Below are 22,039 nucleotides of genomic sequence, written 5' to 3' on the forward strand. Positions count from 1 at the left end.
AATAATGGCAATGCCCTTGGCCAAGGTGTAACTCTGCAGTTCAGTGTTAGTTCTGTCCCTTTGTTACCTTGTGCTGCAATTGGAGACTGAGACAAGGCAGATATTCAGCAGTTTGTTTTCTGTCGTGAAAAGAACTCAACACCCAACCTGCAGTGCTGCTGTTCTAACAATGGAAAGTGATCCTGTCAAGGTTAAGAGGAGTAATGAGTGCTACACATCTTTGTGGCTTAAATACAGAGCACTGTTTTTATCTGGAAAGAAAAAAAAAAGAAAACAGAAGTTCTGTATGTGAAGTCTGCCTCCAATGGCTGAAAGGGCATATCTGCCCAGCTTCATTTTTGAGATCTTTTACAGTCAATATATGAAGCAAAGTCATCTGCTAATAATGGTTGAGATTTTTTTGTTTAATGGCATGTGTTTCTACGTTATTTTTCCTCTACTAACAATGCCATCACTTCTGTTAATTTTCTTTTCCCCCTTTCCTTCCTTTATTGCTCTAGTGCTGAGGGATGACTTCCGCCAGAACCCCACGGATGTGGTGGTGGCAGCGGGAGAGCCTGCGATCCTGGAGTGCCAGCCGCCCCGGGGGCACCCCGAGCCCACCATCTACTGGAAGAAGGATAAAGTCCGCATTGACGACAGGGAGGAGCGCATCAGTGTGAGTACAGCTCAGGTGGCTCCTCATCTGTGGGCTCAGGGCTCACAGCTGGGAGCAGCAGAACTTACACAGCTTTACAGCCTTGCCCATGGAAATTGGTTGTTGTTCTCAGCAGTTTCCCTCTCCAAGCTTTCCCAAATGAGGGGGGCAGACTGTTTGTTGCTCCTAGTCTGGCTCTCCTGCTTGAGCTTCTTTGAGGGTTAGTTTGTAAATCCAGTGTGATGGAGGTCTGGTAGAGCTGGAGATTCAGTCATAGTAGGTGCTCAGTTCGATGAAGGACTTGGTGGATGTCTTTGACCAGTTTGGTTTTACCTTTTCTACATCTCAGTTCTCAAAACGGAGAATATCAGAGAGGTGTTTATAGGTAAATTCAGTCAAATCTATGAGGTGCACTGTGACCGTGTTCACAGGGGTCTTAGGATGAGGGAAGAGACGAGGATCTGACTCCATGTTTCAGAAGGCTTGATTTATTATTTTATTATATATATTACATTAAAACTATACTAAAAGAATAGAAAAAAGGATTTCATCAGAAGGCTAGCTAAGAATAGAAAAAGAAAGAATGATAGCAAAAGCTTCTGTCTCAGAGTCCAAGCCAGCTGACTGTGATTGGCCATTAATTAGAAAAAACTCTGAGACCAATCACAGATCCACCTGTTGCATTCCACAGCAGCAGATAACCATTGTTTATATTTTGTTCCTGAGGCCTCTCAGCTTCTCAGGAGAAAAAATCCTAAGGAAAGGATTTTTGATAAAAGATGTCTGTGACAGTGCACAAATAATCCCTGGCAGAAAACCCAACATCTTAGAATGATACCAGTGATTTTATAGTTATTGCAGTAATCTGGACATGTCTAAATGTAGGCTGAAGTCATACTCTAAAGAATTACAGTTCCTGAAAAGAAATTAATGTTGAGCAAATGAGTTACACTGGTTGAGTTCTGTGGCTGTCCATTTCTTGTACTGAATGAAAAAGGATCCAGCAGAAATATTGAACTTACCAAGTGATTAGAGATAAATCATGCCCCATGCAAGCAAATTGGATAAATTAAGGGGTTGAGAACATGTTTCATTCCTAATTTTTAAATGCTTAGCTTTTCACCATTAATATTTCTTCAATAAAGTTTTATGTTGTATGGAATGATTCAGTGCTGACCTTATTCAACATGGAAGTACTCTCAGGAAGCTTTTTAGTGGCTCTGGATCCCTAAGGAATTATTCCAAGCCAAAGAATCTGAGCTGTTGCTGTTTGTGAACCAAGCTCTCAGTGCTAGGGTCTACTCAAGAGTAGAAGAGCAAGGAGTGGCAGAGAGCTGGCTATCATTCCCTGACTCTTAAATTTCTTTAGTTAAATCCCCAGCTTATTTTGAAGAACCCCATTGTCTAATCATTGATGCTGTGACTTTACAAGCCACAAACTTTTACTTTTTTTCTTTCATCTATCCTGCTCTTTCTCTCTGTAAGCACCCTTTATAGCCAAGAAAATATTAACTGTCAGGTGAATTCCCAGTTTGGGCCAGATTCAGTCTGTTTGCCTCAAAAAAAGAGAAAATCTGTCTTTATTAGTGATCAAGGAAACTGTTCAGACACCAGTAAAATAAAATCATCTGAATAAAACTAAATCAAATTGCCTTGTTTTTTCAGAGAGATGTCAAGAGTGCTTTACAAATTACCATGCAAGAAATAAAAGTACTCTGTGCTGCCAAGAGACAGCAAGAAATGTAATCTTTGAAATGTAAAGAATCTAATGAAAGCCAAAGGAACAAGATCAAATGCAGTTGAAAGTAGTTGCAAATTGATATTAGTCAGTGGGATAAAAATAGAACAGCTTAAAGATATTTAAATATATAAGTATATAATTTTAAAACTATACATATATTTACAAACAAAAGTTTAGAGTGTGTTGGTTGTGGAACTTGTTGCCCAAGAAGGTAGTACTTTTCTGATGTATTTTGTTTACCTGAAGCTACCTGTATTTTGTTTAACCTGAAGTTGTGTTCCTTGTTTTGAAACAGATCCGTGGTGGGAAGCTGATGATCTCCAACACCAGAAAAAGTGATGCAGGGATGTACACGTGTGTGGGGACCAACATGGTGGGGGAGCGTGACAGCGACCCTGCAGAGCTGACTGTCTTTGGTAAGGACACCCCTGCTTTTATTGCTTTTTCCCTACAAATGTCGTAGCCTGAATTACCCTGGGTGGCTCCTCAAAACACGAGACACAGCAAGGTTAACAAAACACAGCGGTACTGCTCAAAATGCACTTCATAGCTTCAGAAGGAGACCAGGTTTTAAAAGCTGCTGTTTGTAATGATGGAGCTATGGTGGCTCAACATTTTCCTTCTAAGCACATAGTTTCATTTTGATTGGAGGTCCACAGTGATATGCATAAGCAGAACTTTTATTGCAGGACAATGCTCTCCCTCACAAAGTGGCCAAATGTAATTAAGCTACTTCTAATACAGTTGACAATGCCAGCTTACCAGAGATTTAGACCAGGATTGCCTATTTAAATAATTTCATATTCCTGAGGGGTTGTGAAATCAAACCTTTGTAGGAAAGCACAAAAAACCTCACTTGATCAGTAAAACATCATTAGAGACAATTCCAAAATCTAATTTTTGAATATATAGCAGTAACTTTTAGCATTCATTTTTAAGATGACCTGAAACAGCTTTTTCTCCTGTAAGCCAGGACAGCATTTAGATTTTTGGTGCTGCTGAATGAATTAAAGACTAATAAGCTTCCTGTGTGAAAGAGCTTCTAGACCTGATGAGCAAGGCAAGAAGTTGGTTGTTAGGAGCGCTTGCCCCATGGTTAGGGTCCAGGGCAAGAACAGAATAATAACCCAACCTAGAGCTGGATCCATCCTGCTAACAACTGCATAAGAAGCAAAGCCACAAAATCATGCTGAGGTACATCCTACAGTCGTGGGTTTGTAGGAATTAGTCAAGAGGTTCTGAGCAAACAAAGGAAGATCAATAAAGAAAAAACCCTCACTGCTAAGGAAAACATGTCTATGCTGACAAAAGAGAGAGAAATAATGTTAACGTTCCATCCTGCTGCACTTCTTTGATACAGTACTGGAATTCCAAACAAGACCCTTTGTAATCCCAGAGAGACTTTTAATAGAAATCCTGAGGTCCTTTGTGAGGCAGATGCTCCAGAAGTTTTCCACCTTCTGCCTAATACAGTGCACTGGAAAACCCAGTCACACACACTGCTATCCCAGTTTTTGCATTTATGTACAATTCAGCATTTGTTTATCCACTTCAAAAGAATATATATATATATTATGTGATCCACAGAGAAAGGCAGAGAAAGATTTTTGCCAGACAAGATCCACAAATTTCTGAGGATATGCTGCTTTCCAGTTTTTCTGAAGGTGAAAAGGTTTCCACCCCAACTGGTTTGTTGTGGATTCATGGAAACATGTGGCTTTTAAAGGCAGAGCTATTATACGTTGCCAAAAAAAAACCCAGAGAAAGGATCTCTGTCAAATTATTATGCCCTTTGCAGCCAATCTGTTAGAGTTGTAGCTTTATACAAATGCAAAAGAGACATGACATATCTCCTTCATCAGTTTAAGTACTGCTAATCTCTGGTAATACTCCCTGTGGATAGCAAGCAGATTGCAGTCCTAAACTACAAAGCCTTAAGAAATCCTTAAGAAAATAATTTGTTAAAAAGCATTGAACTGTAGGAATGAAAACTGAAATGTGCATGTAATTTCATATCCTGCAGAGCTATGAAACATATTAGGTTCATCTTGATATGTAAAATAATACATAACCAATTACAATATTCTGATTTTTTTACAGGGTATAATCATAGCAATCAACTTGCAAAAATACAATCTAAAACTATTTGGTGAATACCAAACAAAATCAGCAATAAATGAAATTAGATATTTTAATCCTTCTTAATTGCGTTAGACTACCTGAGGAAAATTGTATTTTAAATTCCCCACCGCGGTGTCTTCCTAGCTACATTTTTCCTTCTATCTGGGTATTCCCAGATACCTACCCACCTTCCTTTTTACTGTGCAAGAATGGCATGCAGGAAGCAGGTGCTGTCTCACAAGGTGCTTTGGCTGCCCTGTGCCCATTTCCTGGCCGCCTCCTGGCCCTGAAGCTCTGTGCTGGTGCACTGGGCTCGTGTAACATCGTGTCCAGGCTAGTCCTGGTCCTCTCCACACCAAAGGAGGGGACTTGCCCATGCTATTCAGCAGTTATATTCCATTCCTGGACTCCAGGCAGCAGCCCATGTGTGAGCAGGGATGTGCACAGAGGCTGGAGAGCATTATCCATGATGTTTCCAGGAAGCAATGTATCTACCGGACAGTCCAGTCGTTCTAAGCACTCAAAACCAATAGAGTCCAATGACTCTGGGAAACATCAGATTGGCTCTGTGTGTTCAAATTGGCTTCACTGAACACAGGCAAAGCCACCAGGATTGTATGTTAGGTCCACAGCCTCCCTCTAATATGACTCACAGGTCTGAGGAGCATGGGAATACTGCAAATGTTGATGAAAAATATACTAGAAATACTTATATGCAATTCATATGCCAAACTTTAACTGCTTTGAACATATTTGAAAATGGACTTCACAATAAAAATAAGGAGATCTTGACTGAATGACTCAGAGAATTTTAATAGGGGACTGGCAAGCCTATAGCTGGTGCTGATTCTGGAAAGGAATGTATATAAATTAGCTGATCAGTCATGTCTTCATTCTTTTCCCAAATAACAACCTTCCAAACCCTTTCCACAGTGTGAGGGCAGCCTTAGTAAACATATTATGTAGGAAAAGGAACTGTTCATATTAGCTCTCGAACCTTTCCAGAAGCCATCTACTTGTTACTTTTGGCTTTGCAAGTTTTTCTGTAATACCTGAGGTTAACTTCTGCATGTGGCTTGTGACAGATCTCTGGCTCCCTGTACAGTAAATTTAGCTTGAGGCATTGCCTCTGGAAAAACTGAGTCAGTGTGGTGGGAACTGGTGGCCCAAGAGGAACAGCATGGAAGCCTAGCCTGAATGATTACACTTTCCCTGAGTTTAAAAACAGTAAAATAAAATGGGTCATAAGAACCTTGGGAAGCAGTAGGGGGAGAAGATAAAATTTTCCCATGTGCAGAATATGTCCACTTGGCTAGGTACCCATTCAATAACCTTTACTGACAGATAGTTATGAATAATACATGTAGATCTTTCACTTTTTTCCCCTAAGTTTATCTGCATAGGAAACATTGTTTTCAACATTCAGGCACTCTTAACAGTAAACTGGTAGCGTCAATGCAGATTGCATTAGTTTTGTTCCCAAGTCATGATTCTTCTATAAGCAGAAAATTGGCAAGTTTTCATAGTAAAATACCATAAAGATCATACAAGCAGTGCTATCCAAAACTGTGTTTTGAATAGTGATCAAGATGCACTACATTTTGTTAGTCTTCTTTTTCAAGCATTACTGCTAGTTTTTGCCTTTATGAGGCTCCAAGGTGTAATCTTGGAGTAAAGCAGAAAGATAGGGTCTGTCACAGTCTTAAGTTGCACTTTAAAGGAGTTAATAACCTCAGTCCTAAGGTTCACAAAAAGAGGCAGCGTGGGACTTGATTATTGTGTGCACACTATTCTAAAGGCCAGTTTCCGAAGTGTAAGTGATACAAATTAGGTTGCATTGCTTGTGTTTGGGCTCATAGCCCTTGGCTGAACAGAATTAAAGCAAGATGCAAAACAGAAACAGTTTAATTCCAATTTGTATGAAAGCTTTGTTTGTAAATACATAATATGGAGCCAGAAATCAAATAAAGAAGGAATTACTCTTTATGATAACCTTTATCATTTTGTCATGCTACTTCACCATTCTGAGGTAAGTTTTCAAGTTAACTGTTTCATGTTCTTTTATTTCCCTTTGCACTTAAAATGGCAATGTTTGAAGAGAATGTACAAAGGTATATCTTGTATATTGATTCTAAAGCTCAGTGAAATCAATGAAAGCCTTAGTCTATCAACTTCAAGAGGCTGGCATCAAGCAGTGGAAAAAGATATATTTAGAAGAGCCTCAAAAGAATATAAAGCATAAGTAAGAACAGTAAAAAATATCTTTTAAAGATGTGTCAATTTGGACATACTAAAGATTGTTTTGGATTAATCTTTGATTTTATCTTTGGTATCTGAACCTTTTTTCAGCTAATAAGGTCCTGTGGGATAAAGAGGTATTCTTGTCTGATGCTTGAGGAAGTATTGTGTTTGATGTTTTGTAGATAATGTCAGACTGAAAGAGAAACCCTAGTTTTAGAAAAAGAATGACTATCATGACATGGTGTTAGAAGAAAAAAATCCCCAAAATCCCTTTAATGAAGACACTGTGCCCCATTTTACTTTCTTGAGCTCTGCCTATGTGGAAGGCCTTAGCAGAGTCTTGACCCATTGTATCCTGGAAAGCTTTCCCAGTCACATGGAAAAATCTTCCAAAACCAGGTATACATTCATAGGTCAAGATAGAGAAATCAGCGGTGTGTATTTTGTCCTTCAGATCAAATCTCCTCCTAGTTTTCTTCAAATCCCTGTATTTTCCACTTGCAGTCTACCTGTGGCAGTTTGCAAAAAGCCATTTTGGCTTTCGATTATTTGTTATCCCAGATACCAAGAAGTTGTTATAGAATAACAATACAGTTCTGAAAAAAAGTGTCTGATTTGGTCCCCAACGTCTGTAGGTAACAGTCAGTAAAAACTGTAATTAACATTATTGTAGATGTTTATAAAAGGAGAAAACCACTAGCAACTGATAACCTTCATTTTACTGCATTTGCCTCTTATTTATGTTCCATGCCTTTACTGTGCACCTCATCATGCCTTGGGGGCTGCTTAGAGTGTAGGAGTTTGTGATGTCTACACAAGTGCCTATTTCTCAAATGGAAAAGGGAAAAGTGCCTAAAAAGATGCACGAGAAGAATGTCTATAAATATAAAACCACCTTCTTTTGCAATTCTCTTTTCGTTTATCTGGCCAACATAGGTGAATTTAGTGAGGTTGTAATATCCTGTCTTCTTCTACTTGTTCTTTTTTTGGCAGAGAGCTTTACTTCATCCAGATCACGTTGCATTTAATGAAATATCTATGCTATTGACAGCATTCTGAAGTGAAACTTACTTCCAACCATCTAATGTTTCCTTTTTTTTCCCTCTTGAATCAGAATGCTAAAGTGCAAAAAGCTTTTATATGTAACTATGTGCTATTAAATCCCTCCCCAAAGCCTTTTAATTTGTGTTTTAATGTTCTTTTTAGAACACAAAAATGTTAAAAAAAAGTTGCCTTCTATCCAGCAAAGACAGAGAAAACAAGAACAATTCTAAATCAGATTGAGGCTCTACATTATGAAGACCATCAAATCCTTCACTCCAGCAGTTGCCTCAGCAGAGAAAATGTATTAAGGTAGTTAGGATCATTTTAATTAGATTGAGGCCCCATATATGGCTGTCTAACTTTTTGAGGAACAGGAAAAGGGCAATAATACATCTGAAGGTCATCTGAGTCTCTCTAATAGACTGTGATACTCAGACCAATTGTTAAATATGGGAAAAATTGAGTTCTGAGGTTAACTCATGTCAGCACCCAGAGCAAGAAAATAATTTGGCTGTTTCTGGCTCAGATCTGTAGGTTTCCTTGCAGCACATACCTCAAGCACTGCAAGAGATTGTAGGTGTGTGTCCAGATTGCATTAACAATCCCCTTTTATAACTGCAAGCAAAGTTTATTCTGAAGTTATAAAGGTCACACTAGTAATAGCATGACTGGTTGACATGACATATAACCATGACCTATTTTAGTAGTTCTCTTCAAAGATTTTTAATATTCATCAGAGAAAGTCTGGGAAGTGGGTACTTTATTTACTCAGTGAAAGCTTATAAAATAGCTATATTAAAATTTTTATATATGCCTATGATTTTAATTTATCACCCTTTCTTGTTGTTTCTCAAATATATTGTTCTCTGGATGCTGTTGACAGAGTAACAATATTTAATTATACCACAAAGCTTTATTTATGGGCAAACCATTTCAGAGGAAAAAATATGATTTTTTTTTTCCAAGACTAGCTCTGAAACTAAATTTGACCTGGCTGTGCAAAGAAACCTTCTTTATTTAGCATGCTTGGGCAAGCAGTGCTCTGTCTCCTGAGAGATTAACATTGTAAGCAAGTTATGCAGGTGACTCAAATCCAGTTAATCTCACATAAAGAATGTTAATTGCATTGGCAATGGCATTCACTCTGATCACTTTATAGCTATATAATTAGCTATTGGACATATTCAAGGGGCTTTCTGAGTGATACAAATACAGGAAACAACATAAGAGATAACTTGTTCTTTCCTGATTCACGCTGTGCAAAATGCAGAGATGATGAAAAAATGGAAACAGCAGTTGTTGGTATTTACATGTCCTTGCTAACTGGGCTCTCTCCTTACATAGCTATTAATTTTCTAGCAACTTCTTAAATGTTTTTGAAAATATACAGTTTTAGAAGCTGATATGAAACAAACGTGAATTCTCCTAAATTGCCTTGATGTGGAATCCAGTGATTTATCTAATGACCTCAGGGCCATTTTTCTCCTCAGCTGGGTTATCCTCAAAATGAGACAGGAATTTATTTTCTCATCTCCTGTATAGGAGAATTTACAGCCACAAGTAGCAATTTCATAAGCATGCACATTCTAATTTTGAAGCTCTTAACACACAGCTTTTGTAAACCTGGTCTCAAACCTGGTCTAAAATTATTTTTGTATGCAGACCAAGCCAGCGTACAGACAAATACAGAGATGTTTAAATTCAATGAGAATGAACCTGGACCTCTAAATCACCAATTAGAAAGCTGATATAGATCTGAATTTCTTAGTTTAGGATCATGTCTTGAAAAACAAATGACAAAATGAAAAGTATTGTATATAAGCTGAGAGCAGGAGCTGGTCTAAGCTCTTCTTGGGAGAGAAGCTGTGAAAACCATTCTGTTGCAAATTTGCAGAAAGTGTCATTAAAATACTCCCACCCAGATTCACATGGTTACAGATAGGCCAAGTACATTGCTTAGCATTAGGATTAAAAATTGGGGGTTTTTTGCTTTGTCCAGTTGTAACAAGTTTATCAAATTAAAATGGTTTTATCCAAAATTTTCCATGCCTAACTAGAAAACCAATTTTAGTTGACATAATTAAATTGACAAAATAATTCACTCTTCTCTAAGAATGTTGAAGTTGTTGCAGTTTGGAGGCAAAGGGGATAATTGGAGTGAAATGGGCAGGAATGAGGGGAATGGAGGAAGCTTTTTGTCCTGAGAAGTGCAGGTGCCTCATACTGAATATCAGCTACCTAAAATACGTTGGGAAATAGCTACACTGTGCCAGGGATGTACTCTTTTTTTGGCTTGTCCAGAGGATTGTCACTAAACTTAACCAAATATGCACCTGCCTAAAAAAAAAAAAAAAAAAAAAGAAAATTAATAGTGGCATCAATTCATACACCAGAGAGCCATGAATGCAGAGCTGGGCAGCATTTTCCTGTATCTATACTGTGTTCCTGCTGCTGTCACTCTCCTGGCAGGGTCCTTGAGTACTTCAGCTGATTTTTCTTGTGTTAAGTTGGATGGTCTGTATTTAGGTGACCTGGGGAAAAGGAGCTCCAGTTCAAGTGCAGACCAAACACTCAGTGGAGAGGAATCCATTTGCTGTGAGGTACAAAAAGGGAGGGGCATGGATAGTTGGAAGGGGAATTGGACTTGGGAATTTGCTGGGTTCCAGGTGTGAAAAGTGATATCTCTGGGCTTAAAAAAAAAAAAAAAATAAAATGACTAAGGAAACTGTCAGCAGCTGGATAGGGCTTGTATGCAGACTTGAAATAGGAAATTACAAAGAACTGGATATGGCTTGTACACTGACTTAAAATGGGAAATTATAAAGATTTCAATATAAGCAGAGAGGCTAGAAATTAATTTACTTGCCCAAACATTGCTGGAATCTGAAGATCCTGGGCAGGAATAGGAATAGGACAAAAGCAATGGCTTGGGGAGAAGAATCTTTGCCCGTTAGCCATGCTTTTATCTCTATCATCTGGAAAGGTGCTATAGATTCTTGAACATGTCTATTCTTCTGCTGACAAAATATGTTTTCCCCTGCCAATAGGCTTCCCTGCTAATAAGGAATTCCTGTGTGATGCTGTCACTCATTTACATAATTACTAGCAGGTGGTTTTGTGTTCCTCATTTTCTGACTGATACTCCGATTTGTAAAAGTGATGAACATTTTTTGTCAGCAGTTGAATTAAAGGAAGCTGAGCTTTGAACACACAAAATTAAAACTTAATTTCCATCCAACCTTTCCCCATCCCCAAAAAAAAAAAAATTGTCAGTTTTGTGGCTCAGGTTGAAGACCAAAATTTAGCAGATACTTTTTACCTTGCTTTCTAAGATCTTTATCATACCCCAGAGAGGAGCTATAATAATAAGTGAGGTGATTATAAAGCTTAAGATGGGTGTAATAGAGGTCATAAGGAAATTAATAATTCTGTCTTTGAAGTGCATTTTGAGTAGTAAGACAGGGTGCCACCCTCTAAACAGTACCACTAAAGCAAAATATTAAACACCTGCTCATTAAGTGAATACCAACAATCTGGAGATGTTTGGGGAAAAAATAGTGTATGCATATAATTGCAACCAGTCCCATAAGGCATCATAAACAGAAAGGAAGTGATCAAAAGACATGCAGACAGCCTTAATTCTCTCAGTAAATGTGGCCTGCTGGATTTTTCAACCTTAATAATGTCCTTTTAACTTTTTAAAAAAAATTATTTGCATATAAAAACTGTGCATAGCAAACCTGTAAAATTAGCTCTGTAGTTATCAAGACAAATTGCCTGAGTCAGAATCTGGTATTGCTTGCATCTGTGTGAATTCTGAGTAATTTTTTTAAGTGACATCATATCCCTTAACTTGCTGAGAGTGAAATATGAAACAGTGTGTGTAACCAGTTTTACATGTCCTTATGATAAATCCCTGTCTTGAGTGGAAATATTGTTTCATATAAACTCAGCCTTATAATGGTTTGACTAGCATAAATAATTTATGACAATAAAAGTGTGGTGTGGCTGAGAGGACAGAACAAAATTTGTGCCTTCCAAAGGCAACTTGGAAACTAACCCCAGTGACATCCTTTCAAATTAAATTACCGGTACTTGGATTTTGTAGCAGTATAACTGAGATCAGATTGTGGCTCTGCATCTGGATTTTAAGCAGGCCTGTACAACATTATGGTGATTAATACTATTTGTAACTGTGCAGCCTAACATAACAAGGGTAAACAGAAGTTATTATTCAGACCTTAATTTGGTTTTCCATGGTGAAGTTGGCGATGGGGATCAGGGAATCTCTGTCCTGTGCACGACAGTTCACAATTGCCTAAGGTGCGTAATGCAGAGTTTAAATTTTCCTCACAAGTATCAAGATATTGATCTCTGCCAAAGGCTGCCTGGCTCCTGCTGAGAGCTCCTGCTCCAGCTCGTACATTGCTGCAGCAGGAGCTCCCAGCTCAGGCTCTGTCTGTGCAGGGCTGCAGAGCCACAGCTTTTCCAGGGAAGGGCACGGCCTCAGAGGGCTCTCCGCTGTCCGGCAGGTGGCTGGTTAGTCCTGGCACAGGCTGCCCTCTGGTCCTCCTTCCCATCCTCTTCTTGCTGGAGGGCAGAATGGGACAGCCCCTGCCTCTCCAGCCTGGCAGCTCTCTTGCTGGCTCTTTATGCACATCATCAGTTCCACTTGTCTGAATTTGTGGAGCTCAGCCTCCTTTCTGTTTGATGGATGGGTAAGCAGCGAGATGCTGAAAAGTCAAAAAGTGTTCATTTCAGCCCTCTGACTCACTGTGGAATTTTAATGTCTCTTTCAAGAGCGGCCCACGTTTCTCAGGCGACCGATTAACCAAGTGGTGCTGGAGGAGGAGGCCGTGGATTTCCGGTGCCAGGTGCAGGGGGATCCCACTCCCACAGTCCGGTGGAAGAAAGACGATGCAGACTTACCGAGAGGAAGGTGAGAGCCACGTTCACATTCACTCCCAGATTTCCATTGTTGCACAACGCTGGAATCCATCCCTGCTACCAAGAGTTTGTTCTTTGGCATTGTGTCCAAGATTTATTTCCCACATTGCTGCTCTTTTGGCACTACAAATCTTCTTGCAGAGGCAGCTGTGCAGGGAAGCCCAGCCTGGGTGAATTGTCCAGGTAATGGATTCCTGTGGAGGAAAGAAAAGTGATCTGTAGGTGTTGTGAGCACATGGGTATTCAGTGAATTTATTGGAGGCAGTAAAGATGTTTTAGGACTGTAATGGTGATAGTAGCCTTCAGAATGATGTGCTGATACCAACAGGGACAAAACTTGGCAGGAAAGTTGCTCTGTTGCACTGGCAAGGTGAATTACAAGCAGAGCATGGTGGGCTTTGCTGGCTCCTCGGTTCATGTCTGTTAAGTCTTGGAGAGAAACCTTCCTCTTGAGGAAACAAAAAGCCAGACTAGCAGAAGTGTAAAGCAGAGTTGAAATCTGGAACAGGCCCCCTGTGTTCAAGAAAGATTAATTTAGTCTGGAACAAACAAGGAGAAAATTTTAGTGAGCAGGGGAAGGGAGTCTCTCCTGCAAAAGGGTTTTAAATTAGTTTGGCTCCTTTCAACTAAAAGAGCAGTGTTTGGTCGTAATTTTCTGGAACTCTTTCTTGTTTTGATGCTGAAACATTATTTCATTAAAAATCCTCAACATGGTACTAGCTCTGGGAACAGGAATTAGAATCCAGGTCTCCACAACCCAACAAGTCTTTCTGGCACTATGAGTCCTGATTTATTTTTGCACAGTTTTAATTTTAGCAGTAGACATGAATAGTGCCTCTTTCCCCATCCACCATAACTGGCATTTTCCATCAGCTGAGTATACCAATGGAAAAATACATAATCTAGAAAAAACATTTCTATGTAAGTTTGATATGTATGTGTGTGTGTGTGTGTAGATATATGTAGTTTTAAAAAATTCATTTTCTGACAATTTGAAAAAAAATTAAAAGTCACATAGCTGTTTTGCTTATTATAGTGACCGATGTGTATCCATGTAATAGGCAAAATATTATTTTCAGGAGAAGCCTTTTTGATGTCAGGATTAATTTTTCTCTTTGCTTGCTCTTTAAGTATGTATTGTAGAGTAGTCCACAGTAAATACATTGTGTTTCTGTGATTTATTCTTGCTTTTGTACTATTTCTGTTGTTTTAAATCATGTCTGCTTCTAGGTCCCATAAGCAGAAGTAATAGATGATGAGCCTACAGTGACTTTGGTTAGATTGCATTTCTGTTAGATATTTTTTAGTGACTGTGTATCCCTTTTTCTCCAACATCTGCAAATGCCTCTGATAAATAGCATTGTATGCTTTCTATTCTATGTTTTTTTATTTATATAGCATGATATATGAGCAGATCTTCACTGTCCAAAAAGGGGACATTTCCAAACCTTGCTGCATGATGCTTAATCATGGAAGATAAAGCTTGGAACCTCTAAAACAAAAGTTATTGTGTTTTTCTGGATTTTTTTAATAGTAGCAAAGAAATTTGCCCACGTATAGTCTGAATGAATGAATGAATGAATGAATGAATGAATGAATGAATGAATGAATGAATGAATGAATGAATGAATGAATGAGAAAATTATAATATCAAAATTTTTTAAATTAGGAAAGAAAGTCAAAATGATTCCTCACTGTTGAAATTGAGGGATTTTTTTTTTGAGGTTAAACACAAACTGAGCTCCTGTATGTTAAGTGTTTTAACATCTACAATGAAATATAAAGCCCTCAAGGTTTTCCCTTTGTTTTTCTTTCCACATGCATAAATACTTCTGTGCAGGTCTCTGAGTTATTTCTCATAACTTCCAATATAAATTTCCTGTTTCTATAGCTAACAATGTTCTTTGCACATCTGTCTGTTTTCATTTTTTTGATAATTTCATTTTGGCTTCATCCCTAGATTGCAAGACAATTACAGTAGGTACCTGTTTCAACAGTTACAGCAGATTTTTAAATGTGTCTATTGTTGATTCAGCTTTCAAAAGTGTCTAGTTCAGTGACAACCAAGTGGAACAAACTGAATTTTTGTATGCATTTTGTTTCTGTAATTTGCTCCTGGTGAATGCTAAAATCAGTGACAGTGGATCCATAGTTTTTCAGGAATCCCAGTCTGTTTTTCCACCTTACCATGTTTCAGATTTTTTAGTGACCTATGAGAAAGCAAAGAGGAAAGTAATGCCAGTGATTTCTGGTGACAAATGTGAACAGTATTGCTACACTGAGTGGTGTGTTGAGTAGTAATTGGAAAAATAATTTCAGGCTGTTAAAGCCCTAATTATAAAGGTCCCAGATGGACTTTAAGCATCTCCAGTTGCAATTGGATTAAATGAGAAAAAAACCTCAACTTCTAAAGAAATTAAGATGTTTGAAAACATGACTTTTTATAAAAAAATAATTTAGCTATTTGTCAGATTGTCTGTGTAATTGCTCAGGAGTATATAAATAACCATGCTTCAAATCTGAGAATAAACAGTTTATTCTGATGGTGCAAAACTTCATTCCCAATTTCAGTTGTTAAGAACTGATGATCTAAATCAACTATGATAGTCTGTATCTTTGAGAAGCAGATTTTAAAATGCCTGGGAAACATTGGTCTCATTAGTGGTCAAAGGAAGTCACTTATCCAACATCCTGTAGACCTGACTTGAGATTTCAGACTATTGTATATGTCATGGAGCTCCTCTGTGTGTGACTGGGCAGGAATTTTAAAAAATGATAAATACTGGATGAAAACAGTAGTGTGAGTAATGTAGGAAAATTGTTTTCATAGTTCTTTTGTGCCAGTGTGATAAAGAATTATTTATATTCTTCGGTGCTTAAAATTCTTGTTAGAGCCCAAATTGGCCCCAGCAAATTAATATCTTGTTGACCTAAATGTTGATACTGCACCAACAGGGAGACTCAAAATCCAGTGTGAAGTCTGGGGTATGTAAAGCCTTTTTCCAGAAGCTGTCCACTTCAAATCAGTGACCCAAGACTGAAATGCATTGTGAATCAAATGTAGAGGCACATGGTGTATATTTTATTTTAATTGCTCTAAAAATTCAGCCTCACACCACAGCCTTCACAGTACACAAAGGGTGGGGAATAGTTAATCAAGTATGACTCATGTCAAACCACTGGAGGTGAACAGGACGTTGTGGGGTCGCCAGTCCTATGCCTTTGGCTGCAGTAGGAGGTTCACTATTCCATGGATAGAGGTTTTTCTCATTATAAGTGACACAAGGAAATGGCACAAAGATTGTGTCAAAGTGACTCAGACAATTGTGGCCGTGCATAATGATTAAGACCTACTGAAAATTCAGTAAAATTTGTCTTTATGCCTTGAAATTTTTTTCCAGATACATGTTCAGGTATCTTTCCCTTTGTTGTCTGCTCAGCAGAAATAGAGATTATACTTTCCTTCCAAGGAGCTGATGGTCTCCTGTGTGGTAGAGAACTCAATATGGCCTGGATCAACTTTTCATTCATCTACATTTTGGTCCTGGTAACAGGAAGAAAATGACATTATTTGAGAGCCTACAGTATGAGAGTGGCAGATCTATGAGTAGCAATTTAAAAACATTTGAATAAGGTTTGTACAGTGTTTCATGTCTTCAAATTTTCTAGCAAAGCCGAGGAGAGCAGCTGCATGGTCTGTAATTATATAGCAAGTAATAAGTACTTCTTTTTTTTTTTTTTTTAGGAAGTGAAGAGATTTTCAATTACAAGTCAAAATTTATGACACACTATAATAACTGTTTAAACCTTTTATACAGAAGAAGTTAGCAGTGCCAGCTCTTCGGGAGAGTGAGGTTAGCTCAGCAAATGTATTTTTCAGTTGCCTTAAAAATGACTGAGTTGCAATCACATAGGCCTTTTTTTGCATTCCAGCCCAGAACAGCTGTTTTAGCTCAGTAAATACATCTTTAATGAAATTACAACCTGCTCTTTTAAGTTGCATTTACAGGCACTGTCTGATTAGATGGATATTGTACTAGAGATGAAAAGTGGCAACTGCACCAACAGGGAGAGGTATTTATTTCATGTGCCACCCACACAATGGGAGTGTGGGCAAAAAAACCAAGAGTGAAGCTTCAGAAGGAAAGTGGTGTGTAGTTTACACAAGGTGTATTGCTACGTGTTAAGAGATTGTAGGTTATTAAATGAAACCTAGCTGTAACACTCAGCAGTGAAAATCAGAAAACACCAGAGTAAGCTTTCTTATTTGCTGGAGATTAGGAATGTTCATTGAAAATTATTTGGGAATCAGCATTCTTAAAGCACAGAGTTAATATATTGTAAGATGTGTGTTAGCTGCAACAGCACAAGCCTGTGTAGGTGTTAGTTTTGCTATGTTTTTACAACTGGCCACTTTTTTTTAATGCATATGCATAGTCTGGGCAGAAATGCTGTCTGTCACACTTCTGATAGAGCTGAATGAAAAAGCACACCTATAATTTCTCTGCTTTTCTCCATGGCTTCTCATGAGCCCAAAACTAGGAGTATAACATAACATTTTAAAAATATCTCACAGTCTTCCAGATGCAAATCTTTGAAATGGATTTAAACACAACTAAAAGCAAACCTAATGAACTAAGGTAAACTGGATTTTTTAAGAGGAGATCCAAAAAGAGCCTGATAGCCTGAGAAGTTTTGCATTTTTATTTCTCGATTGTGATGGGTTGACCCTGGCTGGATGTCAAGTGTCCCCCAAAGCCTTTTTGTTATTCCCTTCCCAGCTGGACAGGGGGCAGAAAATATAATGAAAGGGTCATGGATCAAGATATGAATGAGGAGATCACTTATCAGTTAGTGTCAGGGGCAAAACAGGCTCAACCTGCAGAAAAATTAGTTCAATTTATTATCAATCTGATCAGAAAAGGATAATGAGGAATAGAACCAAATCTTAAAAACTCCCTCCCCCCACCTTGACAGGGAAAGGGGATTGTGGTCAGTTCATCATGCCTTGTCTCTGCCGCTGCTTCCTCCTCAGGGAGAGGAGTTTGCTTCTGTGCCTGGAGTTCCTCCTTCCTTCCTTCTTCACTGACCTTGATGTCTGCAGAGCTGTTGCTCTCTCATGAGAGCTTTGGTGGGCACCTTGCACCTACCCACCACATCATGACCACAGGATAAGGCTCTGTAAGCAAGAGAGACAGTAATTTTTAAGAATAAACAGTGGTGCTCTGTAATTTCATTTATATTCTGTGGATAGGATATTGAGGTATTTAACTCCAGCCCCCTCTAGATACAACCAAGGGGAGAATGACCTTTCAATGAAATATGAGTTAATAACACTACAGCACTGTGTGCTTTCTTTGAGCTAATATCTGTGCAGATTGCAACAAAATGCAGTCTAATGTGTATTGAAAATTAATTAGAATAAAGAGTGTGTTTTAGTAGTGTAATGAATATAATCTTTGGTTACATCAGCAAATTTCTATTGCAATTAATAACAATTAACGGTTTTAAATGAAGGGCTGGGGGAAAAGGATGTTTTTCATATTAGCTATATCACATGTACTTTTTGTCATCTCTGGTTAGATCCTGTATGATTTGCATGCCCATCTTTTTTTTTTTTTTCCTTAAGCTAAAGCATTAAGGAGAGATTAGTCCCTTTATGAGGAGCATAGGGGGGAAGATTGGATGTTCTTAATAGCTTGTCAAAAAGAGACAGTGAAAGAAAGAGGTTTAGCATGGTATTTGCATCCTTACATACATCTGGAGGCAGGAGAGGAGGTTTGCAGAGGGTGTTGCTGTTGATGTCTGGCACAGAGGGAGCTGCTCTGTAATTTGCAGAGTCCGTGGGGCACAAGTGAACACTGGCAGATCTCAGGCAAGTGCAGCATAAGCATCTTTTCAGCTGTTATATTGAACCATTTGAGGAAACTTCTCTAAAATCAGAGATGCCATTTAGAGATAGAGAGGCGATGAGAGGTAAAATGGATGCAGGGATTGGTTAATCTTTGTGTATATAACATCAAGAGGATGTACCCCAGTGATGGTGGGGTGCCCCCTCCTGTAGCACTTTTGGTTGAGTATCCCTTTTCTCTGATTGCTATTTTGCCTGTCACTGATCCCTTCCTTCTCTGCAAGTGGAAATATATTCCTTAGAGTTGTATGAGGAGTACATGCCCAAGTGAATGTGTAAATGACAGCATTTTTTTACGTTTTAAATCCCTCAAAACTTGACATTGAATAAAGTCCTATAATTGCATCGTCCCAGTTACCCCAGGGGTTTATAGTCTAACCCAGGAGTTGCCTGCCATTCCATTTGTCTGAAGTATTAAATGCTGTGAGCAAAAGTGGTAGATGTGTGGCTCTGCTAGACTGATCAGCAGAGAAACAGTTAATAACGATGACATTTAAATTGGCTTCATGTTAAGTGTCAGTTCTCACCACAGAGCTGAAGAAGAGCTATTGTTTCAGCCAGTCTGTTTGCAGGTTCATGAAAATACTCTCCAGTTGCTTACATAAGGGTCAAGGTTGGAAAAATAGCTTTACAACTCCATGGACAGCAGCCATAAAGGAATTGTGTCAACTAGCACTCCTGCCTGCATGTTTTCTCTTTATGCTGTGTGAACTCTTGGTGATCTATGAAGTGATCACTGACAGTGCGCTAGAAACAGTATTGTCACAGGAGAATGTTGTTATTTCTTTTTATTCATTCTTAATCTGCAGCCTAAATTAGTTCAATTTAGGAGTACTAATTAAGTCACTATAAGATTTCAGAAACAAAATTTAATGCCAGTTGTGGTAGCCTCAAACATGGGTTTACCTGAATTTTCCACTCACAGAAGGCTGCAGTAAAAAATAGTCTTTCAGGAAGAGGACACAGTGAAATTTAATGTAGAATTTCATTCAAAATACTCCTACTAATGCTTAAAGTATAGTCCATAAAAGCTTAGTAACCACATGGTTTGTATACTGTATTTATAAATTTTAGAATATTAAGGTAGCCTTCTTTCTTTTATCAGATTAATTACCATCAAAATCATAACAAGTTCATAGAATTAAAAAGATCATTTACTGTGCTTTTTTTTTTTTCCCACGAACGCCTCAGGAAAACAGGGAGGATGAAGCTCTTAGATATAGTCAAGTGGGAGTAAGATTCAGGAGCTCTAACCACTGATGCTACTGGAATGTCTGGCCTGCAGGGATTTCTTCTCCTTTAACACATTCCATCTCTTCATGGGATACAAAACTTGTCATCTGAGTTAAAAACAAATTGACTTACACTGTCAGTGAAAACACTTTAATGGTAAAGTTTTAAGCCTAAAAATTATTTCAAGTTCCTATCAGTAAGTTCTATGTTGGTAATTGCTTAACTAGCAAAATGTACTTTTAAAGAATATGACTTCTGGCTCAACTGCAGTACTGAAGGCACTTTCATTACAACATTAACATGACTTCATCTTTAATTGCCACTTCAAGGTTAGTTACTGATTCAAAATACAGATTAGGAAATATTTCATTTCTCTGACAAGTTTATAGTAATCTTTCATGTGCTTTAAGCAAATAATAATAAATAGGGAAACACAAATTTAGTTTATCTCAAACTACTCATGAGCTGTGTGCTCATGTTAAAAAAATGCATCAAGCCAAGTTTAGTGGGTGCCTGATGCCAGTCTGGGCTCAGATCTTCTTACTTTGTTCCAGTCCATGCAGTAACATTTCAATTTTTCAGAAGCTGAAATGGACAAAACCAGATAACTCTGAGCATCAAGGGTGTTTTTCTAAGAGATGAATTTATGACATAGGCATTAATAATATAAATCTCCCAGAGTGCCTGACAAATGTGTCTCATCTGTGAGGGAAAGGACTACTCCTGGTGATGGGGGATAGGTCTCCGTGCCAAGTGATTACAAAGTCTCTTAGATCATACTTCCACCAAAGCTCCAGTTTCTGAAATGTGGAGCTCTGTCTGGAACTAAAATCAAATCAGAAGCCCATTTGGGGTAATTATCATGTGGTAATTCCCTATGAGTACACTTCCATGTGCAAACAGAGATGTAAAGGATCTCTGCATAAGTTTAGATAGGATTTACTGAGTCATTGATTCCCAGACATATGTTTTGTTCTTAACTGCTGCTTGTTTCCAAATTATTTCAAAGAGAACCAAAAACCAGTCTTGGTCCTCTTCTGAGCACATGGCTCCTGATTTTGTAAGGGACTATGCATTTTTGTGTTCAGTCACACCTGTCTGTTTGCATGTAAGAGCAGTGCTATGGAGTGTAATGCTTCCAGATAATTTGGAAAACACTATTTCCTTGGAAACACATATGGTTTCCCAATGTTGGCCCAGTAACTGTAACAGCTGTACACTTATTTTCTGAGACTTAGACCATTTTGTTGAATGCCTTGCTTTAAAACACAATGCAGTGTGGGTTTCTGTTTTATATTACTGCATTTGAGAATGTCTGCTCTATCAGATGGAAATAATCTGCTGATCACAACCCATAAGAGGTTTTGGACTAAAGCAGAACCTGAGTCAGAATAATTGAAGAAAAATCACAGTAGTGAATAGCAGCTTGTATCACACAAATCTTTTCCTGCTTTGTTGTATAGAATAAGGAAATATGGAATATAGAAACCCTTTTATATGACAGCTTGCAAATGTGCATCACACAAAGAAATTCAAAGTAATATAACATTGTCTTCTGCCTTTCTCTGGTGTGAATGGCAGAGCTAAAAAATAAATGGGCATCTGGACATGTAGATGTGAGGAGTAGCCATCCTGTCAGCACCTTGGAGATAGCTCCCTGGTAGCTCAATTTATCATGGCTGTAAGCAGTGTCTTAGAGCCACCCAGCAAAAAGCAGCTTTTGATCTCAGGGGCACCACAGAGTAATTTGTGACCAATGCGCACAAATATATCCATAGCTGTCACTGATTCAGGTTTTGCTAGACAAAAAACCTGACACTCCCATATCTTTCCCCAGAAAGCTGTTACCTATGTATGTTTGGGCTTCTTTCTTCTTCCACTTACCAGTGCATGGGATGGAAGTGAAAATAACTCAGCTTGTGTCAGATATGCATTGCCAGTGGGCATGGAGGCTCTCCCTTCTGCTGCTGGACCACACAAGCCTGAAGCAGGTAACAGCTCACACTTCCCATCTCGCTGCAGCTTCCCTCTGGCTCTCTCCATCTGGCACAGGGATGCAGGAGCCAGTGAAAAGCTGTGGCACTGTGCTGGGAGCTGAAGTGCCAGCACCACAAAACAGAAGTGGAGACAGAAGCTTAAGCCTCCTTAACTACCTCCTGTTTAC

General features: G+C 38.5%; 1 protein-coding gene across 13 annotated transcripts in view; it reads left to right on the forward strand.

Moving 5' to 3' along the window:
• ROBO2 (roundabout guidance receptor 2) overlaps window positions 1-22,039 on the forward strand; it is a 1,013,596-nt gene that overhangs the window by 863,298 nt on the left and 128,259 nt on the right. For all 13 annotated transcript variants that reach the window (XM_030962464.1, XM_030962445.1, XM_030962519.1 and 10 more), the window contains exons 3-5: window positions 501-658; window positions 2,674-2,794; window positions 12,585-12,723. In XM_030962464.1, coding sequence (XP_030818324.1) covers window positions 501-658; window positions 2,674-2,794; window positions 12,585-12,723 — 418 coding nt within the window. The remainder of the gene's footprint in view (window positions 1-500; window positions 659-2,673; window positions 2,795-12,584; window positions 12,724-22,039) is intronic.

The sequence above is a fragment of the Camarhynchus parvulus genome, chromosome 1 (assembly GCF_901933205.1).
Source record: "Camarhynchus parvulus chromosome 1, STF_HiC, whole genome shotgun sequence".
In the NCBI taxonomy this organism is placed as follows: domain Eukaryota; kingdom Metazoa; phylum Chordata; class Aves; order Passeriformes; family Thraupidae; genus Camarhynchus; species Camarhynchus parvulus.